The sequence below is a fragment of the Taeniopygia guttata genome, chromosome 2 (assembly GCF_048771995.1).
Source record: "Taeniopygia guttata chromosome 2, bTaeGut7.mat, whole genome shotgun sequence".
Taxonomy (NCBI): Eukaryota; Metazoa; Chordata; class Aves; order Passeriformes; family Estrildidae; genus Taeniopygia; species Taeniopygia guttata.
This window is the reverse complement of record NC_133026.1, coordinates 34,617,602-34,634,800: the sequence shown is the minus strand read 5'-3', so window position 1 is coordinate 34,634,800 and position 17,199 is coordinate 34,617,602. Positions and strand designations below refer to the sequence as shown.

Sequence of the window (17,199 nt, the reverse complement as noted above, 5' to 3'; positions counted from 1 at the left end):
ACCTGCTGTATACACATATACACAGCACACATCTCTGCTGTCTGCGTCTATATATCTGTGTCATCTATATGTATCTATAGAATATATGTCTGCTTATCTATATACCTATAGATCTCTTTTTCTTGCTTTTAGAGCAGGACACTCAGGTTGCAAATTCCTCATCTCTGCAAAATACACTTTCAAGCTTCCCTCTCTTTTGGGAAAGGCAGCTGCCTCACTGCCTCTAATTCAGACTGCTCTGGCTTGCTCTGCTGGCAGGAATGGACTTATTCCTGGGGGAATGAACTGATCAGGTTCACTAATGGTCAGGCTCTGGTGGTATTTTCTTACCTAACACAATCAGAACACGCGTCTTAAATATTTTATCAGCTTCGCTGGGTCATTCTCATACTGTGGCATTGTATTGCTGGAGAATAGAGGCTGGAGGAAAAATACTGCTCAAGAATGCTGCAGAAAAAGAGTTTTAAGCACATGGCAGCACTAATGCCCTCTTAGAGCCACTAAAACAAATGTCTCTGTTGTTGCACAGCAGCTCAGAGGCAAAAAAAAAAAAAAAAAAAAAAAAAAAAAAGAAAAAGAAATTAGGGCAATTGCAATAACAAAGAAGACTAAAGAATTGAGCAAATAGTCCCAGACCATAAGTTGTTGGCTCTGACCTAAATGATAGTGTTGGTCCTGGTTTAACTCTGACCCCTTCTTTCTGATCATTAATTATTTGATTCCATAGAAAAAAGTTCTCAGTAAATTTTTGTGATTTATCTTGTTCCTGTTCCCTGTGGGTAAGCCCACAAATGCCTGTGAGTAAAGTCAAGTGTGTGTAACTGGTTAATTCTGGGGGTAGGCCCAGAGCTGGAGTGTCCTGTAGTAGGCCCTCAGCAGCCAGTGGCTGTTGTGGAGAAAACATCCATTGCCTCCTTCCAACTAGAAAGTGACTACAGGTGGGCAGGAAAGCTGAGAGGTAGGTCTGTCCTGCAAGCCTTTGCTAGAGCTGTGGGTAAAAAGCGTTGCTAATGAGGGGACCTAACCAACCACATAATTTCTGAGCCTGTTCCCAAGGGCTGCATGTGGGGAGATTCTCCAAAAGGAGGTCAGATATGCTTTGTCTGTTTTTTGCTGAGAGTTAGAGTGATAGTGAAGAGCTTTGCATCCTTGCACGTCCAGTGTTCCCTCTATCGCACTATTTGTAAACTTTTTATAACAAAAAAGCACTCATGTCTGCCATGTTTTTCCATCCAAGGGTTTCTCTAGCACCAGTTCAATTCCAATTTCTCAGCTCTTGTGTCTGTTTACATCTGGACTCATGGGAGTTCACCACCCTCCCCTATCTGCACACGCCTTCTTTTGGGAGGTGTTTGCTTTCTCCAAATTGCTGCTGTTGCACTGTTATTCTGCCTTGGTTTTTGCCAATGTCCTTGGGTACCTATGGTGTCCTCTGTGCTTGCTTATGTGAACTCGGTGCTACACTGCCATTAGTTTTGAATGCCCTTATAGCAAGTGGGTTGCATCCTGGGTTCAGGAAAAAGCTGGGACATGTTGAGGAGCTAAGTGAATCCAGCCATAACACAAGAGGCTGGTGTGGCAGAGGGAAGGAATCTCTCTCGAGACACCGCTGCTCTGACCAGTATAACCTGGGGCAACCTTCTTGCTGATGCAGAGTATGCTCCGATTAGTCTAGTTCTGGCTGCATCCCTGGAAAGGAGAAGAGTGTGTGCTTACACTGATTCATTTTCTTGCTAATAATAACTTTGTTATGATGTCCAGAGCAGCCTGGAGAGAGCAATAGTAGCAGTGGATTGCTTGGAAGAAGAACAAATACTATGATCAGGTTTGGGAAACCATGAATCAGCTGTAAAGAGCAGTGTTACCTCAGCCTGAATACATCTTGCTTAGCTCATGCTGTCAGGTGTAAATATAACTGTGTGGACAATAAAGTTATCCTGTGATATGTCTTCATGAGAGGCACCTATTTTTACAGATATGATGATCCTCTTTCAGTATTTGGTGCCAGAGCAAGAGCCCTGCTTTATAAATACATGTAAGCAGTGGCATGACATCCCTGCTTTAAAGGCAATGCAGGAGTATATGACCTCAGAAAAGGATCCAGCTAATGCCATGCCTTTATGTTTGGGGAAAACATCTGCTATACCCCTTTAAAGAGGGAGCCATGTGCACCCACTGCCCCATCTTCCAGCTTTTACAAGGGGAGGATGAGAACAGGGGCATGGCTCTGCATTTTTCCTACCCATTTTAGGAGGGTGAATGCTCTTGGCCAGATTTAGCCTTTTAAAAACTAGGGGGGAGAGCAGCAGAAGCTGTGCCTGTGCCAGGGCCCCCAAGGGAGCAGTATGGTCACACCGCATGGGGCCGATATCCTGCAGTGTGACACCAGCACAGAGCGCTTGCAGGCAGGCTGGTCCTTGTCACTGAGGCTGCACCACTTGGGTCAGGCTCTCGCTCTGGGACTGCCAGCAAGACATCAAGTTGCATTAATCTACAGCTAATCTAATTCCCACTGGAGAGATGGGTTCGTCCCAGCTAACTTTAGATTACAGTTTGTGCATTATTGTGCCAAGGTCTGTATTGGACCAATTTATAGTGAGAAATGAGGTTGGCAAGATAACAGGGGCATCACAATTAGAGCTAATTAGCCCAGCAGGAAATCCATTTCCAGGCAGCTTTTGGCAAGACGAGAGGTTGGCGGGATAAAAAGCATGGAGTGTATTTTGATACAAGCACACTCCAGCTGCAAGGAAAAGTAAAGTAACAGCTTGTCTCATCCTTATGCAGAGGCCTCATGTCAGGCTCCACCACGTAAGTCTTTTTTTTTGAGGCTTTGCAGCCTCCCTGCTTGGAAGAAGTTCAGAGAACTTGTTCTTACCAAGTCACCTCGGCTGCCGGAGGACAATGGTGAGCCGCAAGGTCTGCACAGTGCCTTGTTCCTGCCGCCAGACAGCAGTGTGCCCTGAACTGTGCTGCTCCTCCAGTCTGGAGGGAGAGGAGGGGCTGTAAGTCATAATAGAAATCAGTGAAGAGTAACTCGGTTTAACTGCAGGAGTTACACTTATGGTAAAATGTCTGGACTATAAATACAGACAAACTTTTGGAATTCTTTGTATTTGAGTGCTTTATTATATTGGAATTGCAGTGATATTATTAACATTTGTACAAATGCACAAAAATCCTTTCTCTTCTAGCTAGAAAGAGATGTAAAAATCTGACCTAGTTGAACAGTCTCAATGAACTCATTGTCCATTTGTAACAATAATGGGTTCACAATGCAATAAAAAGCTTAACATAAAATTAAACATATTAAATGCTGCAGCAAGTATTTACATTTATGTACCAAAAAAAAAAGTATCTCCCTCCAGTAAGGAAGGTGGTTGCTTTACAGAATAAAACAGACATACAAACACAAAACCTTTGCATACAATACAAACAACCTCAAGCCCAAAACTTACTGTGACAGCACCTTTTTTTTAATATAATATATATATATATATATATATATTTATATATAAACTTCGATAGTTTAGGCTTACTCCAAGCAGTGCTAAAAGTTCCTTAAAACCAGGACAATGGCAATAGTCCAAAGAAGCAATGTTCACTGATGAGTGCTACCCAGTGTTTGAAGAGAGCTGCTACAGAGAGAGGGATACAGAGCTCACAGCCATGGGCTGGGGAACACTTGGGTCCCAATGGTAAAACCCTTGGCAAAACTCTCAGGGCAATTGTTCTTACTCAGAAGAGCAAATACACCTTTCGTGCAAAGTAGTTTGTCTTGTGGAAGCATGCTAAAGGTGATGTCAGGGAACTCCTTGCAATGTCAGCACTGTGGGGTGGGGAAAATATTTCTCTGAAATTTCCTAGATTCCAGCAAGGAAGGCATTTCCCTTGAAATGCCAAATCAGTTCTCCCACCTCCCTCACCCCAGGATACTGCTGCAGTTTCTGCAAAGCTGGAAGGAGCTTTCAGTCTTCATTCAGAAGGCTGTCATGCAGATTTTCAGTCAAGAAAGATAGTTGGGCCTAAGACCCTCACGGCATCAAATAGCTGGCTCTGACCATGGGCTTTTTGAGCAGTTCCACCAGGTGAAACTCAGCAAGTCTAACATTTAACTTGCATAATTGTAGAACTGGAGATCCTGAATCCCAGGTATTACACATAGGTCTAAATATAACGAGTTGCAGTTATTGATTCCAGTCCAAGGAGAGCCTGGGAAAGGATCAGATTTCCACTTAAAGAATCAATCTTGTCTCTGAGTGTGTGTGAACACTGACATTTTTGGCCTCATGCAGTTTAGGATTTGCTATAAAGTCATTTTGAAAGCTATAGAAAACCAATAATGGTGAGCAATTTAGCTCTTAAGCATAAAGCCACTGATGAAACTGAGATAACTGTAAGCTCTGGAAAAAAAAAACAAACCTAAAAAGAAGTTATGGATGTAAACAGTCTCTTTGTCTATGCAGCAAGGTGATGGTTTCAGATGTTGAAAAATTGAATTTTTTTTGGTGTTCAAATCGCTTGAGATTTTATTGCTTTTATTTGTTCTTAGAAGCTTTTTGTCTCTTCTATTTTTTCTTTTTAAAGGTGCTGTCCCTAGTCAAGTTATAAGGCAACATATTTTATTGATTCAGAACTCTAATACATAGTATGGCCACTGTTACCACTGCAGCTTTGCAGCTACTGTGAGTTGGACAACAGTCAAAGTGCCTCACAATGCACAACAGAGCCAGTCTCCTGACCTTACGATATACAGGACACTTTGGTTCTTGGGATGAGAGATTAAAATGTAGCTTAGATGCCGCCTCACATCACACACATTGCATAATAAAACATTTATATGCTGTCATGAAGAGGGTGTAAAGTCTAAGTCACACTGCAGACTGGCTGGTCTCAGCTTCTCTGCTTGGGCAGGTGTGAGAGACAAGTTGTAGATATGCCACCAGTGAAAGCATATAAATGTATCTGGTGCAAAACTTTTACAAGAGTGTTTATAAATGATTCAACAAGGGAGAGCAAGAAAGACAGCAAGAGCTAAAGTGCAATTTTAAAAGAATATAAATAATTGAAATGTAGAAATAAGATACTAATTAGTTGTAACTGGTTTTGTTTTATAGGCACAGTTTAGGTTTTATGTCTACAGATTTTTTTTTTCTCTTCTTCCCCCTCTAGTAATTTTCATTGATGTATAATGGAGCTTTGATGGTCTAAATCTAAGGAACACTGCTTAGTAAGAGGACTGAAGAGGCAATGATAAGGCAGTATAGTGCAACTCACTATGTGATATTAGATGAGAAATGAGGATGGGGTTAGATCTTCTGTGGTGATGTATAAAATCAGCCCTAAAAAAAAAGCAGAAAAAAAGAGACAGGCTTTCCAGTTATATGTTGACTCATGCTTTCTCAAACGAGAAAGCACATTTTGAAATACAAAGGAAACTACTGAAGGTTTATAATTTGTTTCATTGTTAAAAAAAAAAAAAAAAAAAAAAAAAAAAAAAGCAGATGCTGCTTTAAGGAAAACATTTAATTCTAGAAATTTCTGTACAACTGACCTCAGCAGCAAACTGTTCCATCTTAGATGGATGACTTCTGCTTGAGACCCTGAAAGATTAAGATGCACACACACCTAGAGTAGTTTATTGCGAAACTAATATTGTAACTTAAAAAAAAAAAACCAAACAGATTCTGTACAAGAATACTGTTCAAATGGAATGTGTTAAAATAACATTTATTAATAAATACTTTATAAAATTCTATGTGAATACTAAATTAATAGATTCCTGTTTTAAAATTGCTTTGGTCCTCATGAATTTTCATAAATTCACTCTATACGCTTTTTTTTTAAAAAAGGTATTAGCTGCTAAAAAGCACATTTTGCCTAAACTAAAAGGCTAGTTTTCAACACTAAATATTGTTGCTTAAAAAAATATGAATCCTTAAAAGTTGGGCATTTAACAACAGTTACAGCTGGCTTGTTAGTTAACAGGACTGAGTCATTAACACTAAATCCACACGCACTGAGGCACTGAACCATTGACTTTCCACTATTCAGAATATGGGCAGCAGACATTTAGCTTCATAGCAGGAATTAACTCCCAACAGCATGAAATTCTCCATAAATCATCATCATCATTGTTGTCCTTATAAAACACACCATGATAGCACACAAACTACTTGTCTCCCACAGGCAGCGTTATGAATATGGCTTGCATAAATTGACTTGGGGAAGGGGGGCTGGGGGTGCCAGAGCTGGATCGCAGCATCATTTCTTTGTGATCAAAGTATTGCAGTTCTCCATGGCTGAGATTTCCACCTGCTTCCAATGTCACACCCACAAGATGCTGTCTATGGTATGGTAACACCTCTTCCTGAACAAGGCACTGGCCAAGGCTCACCATGCTGCAAGCGCCCTAGGGAGTGGATGATGGAAGTGATCAGAGTTGTCCTCTGCTGGCAGTGGGTTAGGGCACAGAGCCTAGTGAGCCCAGCAACAGGCTGGACTGTCAGGGCAAGAGGAAAGTGCAGCAGTCTCCAGAAGTAGCTTGTGGAAAAGCAGAATTCTTCCTTGATGGAAAGAGCCCAGGAAGTGCATTTAGAGTGACATGCTTGCTTAGGAAGAGGCTGCTGCCACTGACCACATTGCAGAGGGACATCCTGGAGACAGAGGGCTGGGGCTTCTCAGCCCTCTTCACAGCCCTTGCTCAGGCAGCCTCCAGTGCCTGGTTGGACCAGCAGCCTGAGGAAAGGCTGCAGGATAACTCCCCTGGAAAACAAGAGCATTTTAATGTGGAAGCAAATCTGATGAATAATATAAGGTGCCTGGTATGGTTGGTCCTTTTCCCAATGATACAGCCAATACAAATATGCTGCATGTTATCTTGGCCTGTGAACCTGCGGCACAGTTACAAGAAGCAATAGCAAATAGCTTTTCATCCTTTACTTATTTCCATATCACTAGCAAGGATTATACCTAAAGGCCAATAGTATAGAGAGGAGACATTTCATTGTAATTACACATTTAGGCCAACATGTGTGGTTGGCTTGCCTAGTTAGCATTAAAAAAAGAAATAATTGAGCTATATATAATACACATCAGTCAAACTGTCAAGTTGCTGAATTTAACAAAACTTAGGCAAGGTTTTTGTATTTCTTCTTTTTTTTTTTCTTTTTAATGTAGAGGCTTTCATTTTAACAGCTAAATATTTTAATTGAGGAGACTGAATAAAATGAAGCTAAACCGTAATTCTAGTGCAGTGTAGCTCAACTGGGTATTCTAATATTACCAACAACTTTGATTTTAATTTTTTAAATGTATTTAAGTGCTACCCATATAGAGGTAAAGTTTTATAAATTAACCTTGCAATGGCATTTCCTTTTTGATGGTGGATGATGAAATTCAGATGTGGGGGAAATGCTTATTTGGGTTTTTTACATAGTGGATATTCAGCTGGAACATTTTTCTCGACAGCATATTTGAAAAAAGTTCTCTTGGGAGCCATGATGAAGCAAAACCATTTAGCTATTACAACTGGAGATTAAAAAAAATTATAGATTCAATATTTAAAACACTTTAAAAGTATATGTTTGTCTAAAATATAATAGAAAATCCTTTACATTTGTATTTTTTCATAATTTTTTTTTGGTTCTTAGACTATATAATCAAGTCAAGATTTACACTGTACATTAAAAATCTTCTTTTGAATGTATTTGCATAAATGGAAAGCGAGCTGTTAAAGAAAAGGATACTGATAAAAAGTTAGTCACCAAGATAAGAACTAATTCGGCAATGAATGATGCTCAGAAATTTGCTTTCCCTTCAAGGCAAGCCCTGCTCCTTACAGAGCCTTCTCACACTTCAGTTGTTTCAGTCTCCCTCCTGCATGGAGGAGTCCCACCCTTTTAAAACCCATGACTTCTCCAAAGACCAAGCACACAGTCTTTGAGGAAGAGAGCTTTGCTTCAGAACAAAGTGTGTTTGGGGCTAGAGGATTTTCTGGTAATAAAGTGAATTTTGCTATTGAAGATGCAGCTCAACATGTTTGAACATTTTTCACCAGCTTGGACCCTGCTCCCTGAGCAAGTAGTGGGAGGTTTTGCCTCTGACAGATTTGAGAGCAAAATCAGGTCCCAGCATACAGCAAGGCAGCATAATTAACTGGCATCATCTCTGTCTGATTTTCCCATCAATCACTGGGACCACTTGGGGATGCAAATCAGTTGTGCTGAGGGGCAGGCTCAGAGTCCAAACAAAAACCTTAATTGTAGCATAAGGCTCTTTTCCAGACCCTCTCTGCAGGACTGTATTTTATCCCAAGTGTGGGACTTGGCATTCTTGAAGCATTTTTTAGCCACTGCGTGCCTTCTAAAAATTATTTAGCGTCCAAAAGAACAATTCCTTACCCATGGTAAGCGGGTGTTAAGTGCCATTAAAGTCAGTGAAGCTACACTGCTGACTGCCAGCTTGGGATCAGTCTGTGAATGTTTAAAGGAATGCCTGCAGAGAGCAGGTCTTTCCCTGGGAATTAAAAATGGCATTTTTCCAAATGGTCAGAACCATTACAGTGATTTATTTCTCATTTATAGCCCATGAAGCCTGAGGCTCTTAGCTTTCATTGCTAGAACAATGCAACCAGGTTGGGGAACAGAACTTTTCCGAATTATTATATACTACATGGATTTTCCTACATTAATGAATGGCAGTGCAAAAAATTGCTGTGACTCTCAGGTGTTGCTCGCTATTCCTCTACTGCACCACAGAAGCTTACAGGGCTGCTAGCATCAACACAGCTGGCCCACCATCCTGCTTCACCTGCGGCTGCGCTGTTTTAACCTTTCCCTATTTATTAAAAACACTAAATCAGGAGCATTTGTATTTTTTAAAAGCCAAATGCTTGGCACAGCCCAACTGCGTATGAAGAGCTAGTGAAAGCAGCAGTCGTGCTGACAGTTTTTAGGTGGGCTTGAAGATTTCTTGTTCATTACCATTCTTTGAGAAAAAGAGGGAAGCGAGGAAGCCTTGGAATGAAAAAAAAAAAAAAAAAGCAAGTAAAAAAAAAGCTGGGAAATGAAAAGGAAGGGAAAAGGAAGGTGTGAGAATAACTGGAGGAGAAAAAGGCCAGGGTAGGGGAGAGAGGAGAAGGGGGAGGGCTAGACAAAAGAGCACGCTATTTGGGCTTGATTTCGTCCTGAAGCCACATCCTATATAACTGCTCTGAAAGAGGCTCTGAATGTAAGACGCGATCTGCTGATAGCACAACGCTAACTCTTTTTTATTATGCTGTCAGCAGATGCCCTTGGTCTATATTTATAGCCTAATTACTCCTAGTTACCTATGTTTGACTGTTTAATACTTTTCATGCCTCACATTGGCTAACAAGCTGCAGTTTAACACAACTTCGTATTTCTGAGGCTGCAGGCTATACTGGTGAGAAGGAAACATGACTATGTACAGAAACAGTTAGGTTTATAAACAAGTAACTGGTACCAAAAAAATGGAGAAAGCACCAAAGCATTTCTCAAGCTGATAGAATATTAATTGCGTAACTCCCTTTTATGTAACTAAGTATAAAAGACATTTTAATAACTATAAAAATGAATAGCCAGAGTCTTTCAAGAACTGAGGAATCTTCCAGGCTTGAGTTACGGTTGCAAATGTCCTTAGCAGAGAGGATGCTTTGATACGGTACCACACTCCCCCAGCAGTTTCTGATCAACCACTTTTAAAGGATGGGGTTGATGTCTGTTCTGTGGCTGGCGAGCTGGGTGAGAGTGGAGCTTCCCACGACATCGCTGACAGAGGAAGAGGTTGTTATGGTGTTGTGCTGGATGACTTGCTGCTGGGAGCAAGCTGGGACCGGGCTTGCAGGAGGACTGCTCTCAGGACCTGGGAAGGGAATGAGGGCACAGAGACAACACACATTCATTTTTCCATCCGAGTAAAAAACCTAGGCTGAGTGATACTCTTGGAAATACTGACAACCTGAAGCATGCACAAGGCCCAGGATTTCAAAATTTAATTGCAGTTATCCAACACTGTCTGTCTTAAGATTGTTTTCATTTTCTTTTTTTTTTCCAAGCCAGCTTCTCTGTTATCAACCTGACTTCAGGAGTTGAGTCTTGAAAAAATTCCAAGACCTTAATGACTGAAACTAATGTTGGGATAAAAAGTCTGATATCTTAAGGTCTTAAAAATCAGTTGGGATGCCTAAATGCTTTATTTGTTCCAGCAGGAATCAAAATTAGAGTGCAGTGCGCTGCAATACAGAAAATCTAATTCAAGCAACAGCTGATAGGCATGTAATGCAATTATGAGTTTTTTTCTTTGAGTTCTGTTAAAGAGACAGATGCATAGTGATGCAGAGGAGACAGAAATGGTCTCTATTTTAAGACAATGTCACAATCTAGCAAGCCCTGAGGCTCTTCTGAACTGTACTAAAATGAAACAGAGAATTTGTCTCTAAATTACTACACTCACAAAATGCGTCAACTAGAAAGAATTGATTAAATGTCTCTGTTAGCTGAGAATTTTTTGGAAAAAAAAAAAAAGAAAGATGAGAGTTAAAAAAGAGTTAACAAACCTTGAAAACCTGCGCCAGGCCTGGTCTGTGCCACTGTCAGAGCACAGTACCATTTTCGCTGGAGGGGACTGTAAAGTTTTCCTTTTTAACTTTCCTTTTGAGAGTTATTTTAAGGTTCTGGCAGCGCCGTGTCCAGGAGGACTCTTGCAGGTTTGGAGCTGTGAGTTCAAGCAGGATCCTCCACAGGGGAGTGAGTGTCCATCCGTGTGCATCTCCTTGCCGAAAGGAGGGGTGGGGAAGACTAGCTCTGCTGTGTGGGATGCAAACCGGGGCTTTTTTGGTTTTGAGCGGGGCTGGATAAATAAGGGCAGGAGATTGGATGGCTTGGATGATGTTTGAGAAGACAGGTTCAAGTGATAGCATGACCAAGAAAGGGTTCTGGAGGGAAGAATTGGAAGGTTTGCTTTCCTGTGAGGAGTGTGGAGACAGCGCAAACATACCAGCTACTTACTTAGATATCCTTGTGATTCTTTCTGCATAGCTGTTATCGGACAGTCTTTATGTGTTAACAATAACTGTTTCAGCTGTGCTACCTCATTTTTCAGCATGGAAACCTCGTTCTAGAGAGGAAAGAGAGACTTTGGTTAGCCATGCTATTCCACGGAGCTTCTACCCAAGAACACAAAACCTGCTCCATAACTTTGAAAGAACTGAGCAAAAAAGGCATTCAGGTACTTGTGTGCTGCGTTTATGTTAATATTTGTCAGTGACATTATTTATCAGTAACCTCTGAAGGCAGTCTGACAAATGAACTAAACTTCACAGCACCAGAGATACTTAAGCAATGTTTCAGTCTACTCAGGAAATACTGGGGCTCTCTGCATGAGGCTGGGGGCAGACCCGTGAGGGCAAAGGCTACGTTGCCATGCTCAAGGGCACGGTGGCAGAACTGCTGTCACCTACAGCTTGGCCACAGCCAGTGCCTGGGTGCTTCTCACACCTCTGAGGTTTGTGGGAGAATGTTTTGAAGGAGTGCCATTCTGCAAATGGTTTCCTACCCTTGGCGGCACACAGGCACACCTCTGTATGAAGCAGAGGTACTGTGCCTACCATAAGTTCATCACTGTAAAAAAAGGTTTTATTGTCATATTCATGGCATTTTCATCTATCCAGTTCATTTTCCTCACTGATAGATTAATCAATTTTTGCTTCTATCTTGCTGGCTTTGAATGAGGGTTTAACTATATGCCCTGGTCTGAAGAAAATTTTTACAGACATGTTAATGGCACTTCAAAAAAAAAATCCCCACGAAAAACAGTGACAAGGAAAGAAAATAAATACAACTCCATCTAGTGAAGGCTTCTAAATCCCAAGACAGCTTTTTCCTGGCTTATCCTGCTAAAATGTAATTATTTCTTTAATTGAAACACACACATCTTGATTAACAGACTGATTGTACTTGAGCTCCCACTAGGAGCTGACTGTGCGGGGGCAGCCCCAAGGCACCATCAGTCAAGCACAAAGAGCCCCTCTGTGTCTTCAGGGGCGCAGACAGTGGCTCGCACCTGAAGCTGCATGTTTGTCTGGGTGAGCTCTTCTGCTTTCTTTTCCAGTGACATCACCCAGACCTTCCTCTTCTGTCTGCAGCGCGTGGCAGCAGCTCGGTTCCTTTCCAGAAATTTCCGCCTCCTCTCATCTGGGTCTTCATCCACCACCCTCCTCCGGCGACCTCCAGTCGGCTGTGGTGGCTGTACCGTCTGCGTGGGCTGCATCTGCTGCGCCGCCGGCGAAACCTGCAGGGCAAGAAGACATTTTGCAGGGGGTGGCGAGGCGGGGAGGTTACAGAGGGGGATGCTGAAATGGGAAGGGGAATCTCACACACTCTGCCTGCTCTCCAGCAAGGTCTGCAACAGGCTCAAGTCAAAAGCTGCACCAGTGCCACTGAAAGCAGATGCTGGCAAATCATTGCCATGATCAAAAAAAAGGTTTTTTTAAAATGATCATCTGAGTATTTGTTCTCCCTTGAGTTAATTCTTAAAAGCATTCACTTAGATGCATTCTCTGCCACCGCCTATTTCAAATCTGAAATGTCCACTTTCTCTCAGGATCTGTTTCCATCAAAGCAGACTGTAGTGGTCTAAATTCTGTGCCTCTCTTTCTCCCCTTGTCCCCCAGTTGCCTCCAGAATTTTCGGTGATTTATATTTCCCAGGCTTCACCATCTCTGCCTCAATCTCTGCCATCTCTGAAGTCTGGAAAGACTTTAGGTTGAACCTGTGTTTTGATGAATTGAGCTTGGACCTATGTTTTGATGTCCCTGCACTGCGTGGATAAGGGATATTCCTCTTACGAGTTTCTATTTGACCTCTGTGCTGTGGATGCTATACTTGTTTTTATTCAGTTTATCCCTGGCTTTGAGAGTATAGGAACACTACATCCAGTCCACTGCTACAAAACTATGGAAAAAGAGATGTATTTATGCTTTTTCAAGTGCAGGGGAATATTGATCCTGCTCCTGAGAGTAACTGGCCCACAGTATTACAGAAAAGATGCATGGTAGGGGCAGTGCCATGTAAACTATTCTCCACTTGACTCCTGGGCAGATGGAACATTCGCACGTCCCTGTCAGGAACCAGCGCCAGATTTAATGTTCAACTGCCTGGGAATACCTTCCCGCCTGCCTGTGGCACCCAGGCTGTGGGGCTCTGGAGACACCCTCTCTCTGTGTCTGCTTGGGATCTGGGAACCCAGTCCATGGATCCTATTGCTCACACTCAGCCCACATTGCTGCTGCCACTCCTGCACAGTCTGGAACCGTCTGGAAACTGGAATTGTTGACTCAAAATTAATCCTCTTGTTCTGGCAAAGGCCCAAACCTCCAAGGTGCTTCCTTTTGACTCCAGGGAGTGGACGTACTCAGTACTTTGTCAGACAGAGCCCTGAATTTCAATTGCCGCAATTAACATGTTTGCCTAACACCTCTGTCTGTCTCAATTAAAATGATACTATCGTCTTGAGTCTTGTGAAGTTGAAGTGGCCTTTCTGTCTAGAATCTAGTTGGCTCCCTCCCCCAGCTGACTTGTGGCAATTACAGTGGCAATTTTATGTGTAATTATTCTGTACATCTGATAACACTTTTTGCATAAAGCCAAATTTATTCCCAGCTTTATGTTGCACTGTCCGGGAATCTCTCTCATAGGAGCAGAAAAAAAGTTTATGTAAGAATAACCTTCTAAAATAAATAAGCCACCCCACATCTTTTGACTGATGTTTAAAATTTCAGCTTGCATGAACTCCGTATGTTTGCTGATAAAATTTTCAACACTGTGCACACTTAGGGTTGGAGTGCCAGGTCCATGGCAGCTGCAGTGGGCACATCCCCCATTCTCACCAGCATCCCTTGCCTTCTGCCAGGAGACTGCTGCCAAGGGATTCCAGCTGCTCCCTTTCCACCAGGGTTGGGCATGTTGCCTCTTTAACAGTATGTCTGAGTGCAGAAGTACCTTTTAATGTCAACATCTCATCAAAGACCTTTCATTTTCCTACACATAACACCTTTCCAGACTTCAGAGATCTGTTATTTCTGTTTCCTTATCCGTTTTTGCTCCTTTTCCATTCAGCTTTAAAAATTCTTGTTTCTTTATCCTCTCAGCGAAGTCTGGTACAAAGGCAGAAAAAGGTAACTATACTTTTTTTTTTTTTTTTTTTTGTTAATTCCTCTCATATGGTCATTTTCTCCTGAATAACTAGTGAGTAATTTTGTTTTCAGAATATACCAGGCAGTCTCTGGGTAGTCAGAGTGCATTTTCAGAACAACAAAATCTTCTCTGCATCTCAGGAAGATGTTAATTATAAGAGCTGCCATTATTCCACTAATAATGTCATGTGGGATAATTAACTGACTCTTACTTGATAGCTCTTAACCCTGAAAAATGTTAGATTATATCTTACTAACCATCTAAGCATCGTTCTCTAGCAGGATTTCATTGCTCTGCCTAGGACATAAGAAAGAAAATGAACTAAATATAAAAATGTAGGTTAATTTTGGTGTTCTTAGAGAATGCTCATGACATATCCATCATGAATATAAACATAGGATAGCTAAGAGAATGAAATGGCATCCAAACCGCAACTCTGCTTGAGCTATCACTCTGCAAAGTTTGATATAAAGAAATCTTTAGAGAACGAATGCAGAATAACAGTATAATTTTTGTAGCTGTTGAGGCAGCATAGCTAGAACTTGGTAAAATATCTCTCTTTCTCAGAAAGATACCTATCAGAAGCTGATTTCTACTTTTATCCAGTATTTACTTCTGTTCTTTGCAGTTTACCACAAAACTAATACTCATTCACTCATTCTATGAAAACATAATGCCTTGGGCTCCTGTGTATCAAAATGGTATCTGAAAAGCATGAAATTAATTCTAACATTACAGAAGGGCACGGTGCAGAATAACAACAGTCTCGGCATGGGAGTATGCAGCTTACAGCAGCATGGACCATGCTGTCATTTGGCAGCTGGTTTGGAATGGAAGAATCTGGCTCAGAAGAATAAGGAGGTTAATAATTAGAAAATCGCACCATAAAATTAACGTCTGTTGGAGAAATCTGATCCCCAAAGAGGCCATTACCACGGGGACTATGGATGAGCTTTGAAAGTAATAACTATGTGGTTATTACTTAGCAAGCCCTTCTTTTCCACCCTCCAATGCATCTGCTCAGAAATCACTATTGCCTTTGCACCAGAGGAACAGATGCACTGCAAGTGCTCTGCTGCCTGGGGAAGCCACTGACCCTGGGATTGCTACTCCATCACCCTCTGTCCAATCCCTTTGGTGACACTTACACCCGTGGACAAAGTGAAGATCTCCTTGAACTCCCATGGGGTCTGTTGCCTCCGGCGACAGACTGTGCATGGCAAAGCTCATCTGACTGCACAGACTGAGCTCCAGAGGCCATGTAGTACTGGGCAGAAAGTGACCCTGACACAGCTGTGTGTCTGCCAGTCAGTCCACCTACCCATGTGCCTGTATCTCTTCTTGCCTGCCTGAGAGTCTTTTGTGGTGCTAGCTAGCAGGGAATACAAAGCACAAGAAGTTGAAGCTGTCCTAACTGTGTAAGAAAGTCAAGGTCTCTGTTCAAGTGGGCCTAGAGGAGGAGGCCATTAGATCTGTCCTCAAAACTCTGAGGTTTGTTTCCTCATGGTAGTTGTTTTCCCTAGTTTTCTCCTCATCTGATTAAAGCAGTGCTCCATACCACGGGATCTGATGCCCTCAACTGCATTAACATGTTTATCCTCCTAACCCCTCAGTGAAAGTTAAGTGACTTCCGCCATCTCATCCATGGAGTCCTCAACTGGCTAAGCCCAACTTTATCCTTACTCTCTCAGTGATCTCTAATACAGAAATCAGGTTACTTTTGGTTTCTCTGATATGAGATGATGACTTTTAATTGGAGCTTTTAAACAACTCCAAGGAAAATAACTCATTAACAGATGAGAAAATAATTGAATTCACAAAGTAAAAACTGAAGTAAACTTAGGAAAGCTCTGGACATCCTCTCACAGGGGAGTCTGTTGCTCTTACTTAGACTGTTTCTCTAAAGCTGACAATTCATTTTACATTAGCAAATACTTTAGGGAAATCCCATGTGCTTGCAGATTCTGCAGTAATAAAGCTAGATGTTAGTAAATAGTTAATGCTGTGGGACACTGGGATGCCAGCCAAATACTCTCATTTTCTTTAATGTTTTCTAAGAGCCTGTCTTAGAAAAGGTATTTGCAAGCAACACAATACTTCACAGATTGAACTTCTTATGGCTGGCATTCCTCTTTGTCCTCACATTCCATGCACTGCCTGTTTGTCTTCCTTAACATCGCTCTCCAGACCTGACATGTTACAGTAACTGCCCCCAGAGCTTTATTTTGTTGTGTGATCCTGATGCAGAAGCCTATAATCTGAAGACATTAATAGAATTCCTCTTAAAAATTACTCTGCTAAAGTTTGTGCTTAGTAGCTCATTAGTTCAAGAAACATTCAGTTCAGATAACAAATTATCCAAATTGCTGAAGCCGATATACCTGGTCCAAAAAATTGAGTCCTCCACCTCATTCAGTAGAGACCTTCACTGACTTGTCACATGAATACAAATCCAAACTGCTTTCTTTGTTTAAATCTCTCTCCTTGGACTGGCTTTACCCTCCTTTTTCTCCTACCACAACAAGCACCAACTACTGGCTGCACTCACAGCTAATCCTTCTCTCATACTATGTAGATATCTGTCCTCTTCACAGGGTCTGGATCATTTAAACTTTTCCAAGCCAATATATCCTAACTTAAAACTACCTCTGTTATCTCCAGTCTTGAATACTGCCCCATGCCACATACACATACCAGTGCCATTTCATTTCACTAAAGACTTTGTTATGTATTTCTGCAGGTAGAACTCATACAGCTTGTTAAATCTTGGCCTGAGAAGTTCAGGTTCAAGCACATTAAGCAACATATATAATATGCCAATCTCTGTAATAAACCTCATCCATAAAAGGATATGTGGCAATCTTCAGAGCTCAGAGCACTGCAAAGACTTGGAGCTCCTTATAAAGTAAGAAATTACAAATATCTAGTAAATTAGGCAGCAAAACAAGTTGTTGCTTCACTCCATTTTCTAAATAAAGTTTGA

At 41.6% G+C, this 17,199-nt stretch overlaps 1 protein-coding gene across 5 annotated transcripts in view; it reads right to left on the bottom strand.

The window, feature by feature from the left end:
* Positions 1-3,106: 3,106 nt before the first annotated feature.
* Positions 3,107-17,199, bottom strand: part of CREB5 (cAMP responsive element binding protein 5) — a 257,668-nt gene continuing 243,575 nt past the window's right edge. For 4 of the 5 annotated variants that reach the window (XM_032746734.3, XM_072925667.1, XM_072925668.1 and 1 more), the window contains 3 exons: positions 12,085-12,312; positions 11,031-11,139; positions 3,107-9,885 (listed from right to left, as the gene is read on the bottom strand). In XM_032746734.3, coding sequence (XP_032602625.1) covers positions 9,722-9,885; positions 11,031-11,139; positions 12,085-12,312 — 501 coding nt within the window. In that variant the 3' untranslated portion in view covers positions 3,107-9,721. Of the gene's footprint in view, positions 9,886-10,579; positions 11,140-12,084; positions 12,313-17,199 lie in introns of all 5 variants that reach the window. The other variant, XR_012054560.1, reaches the window with a different exon arrangement.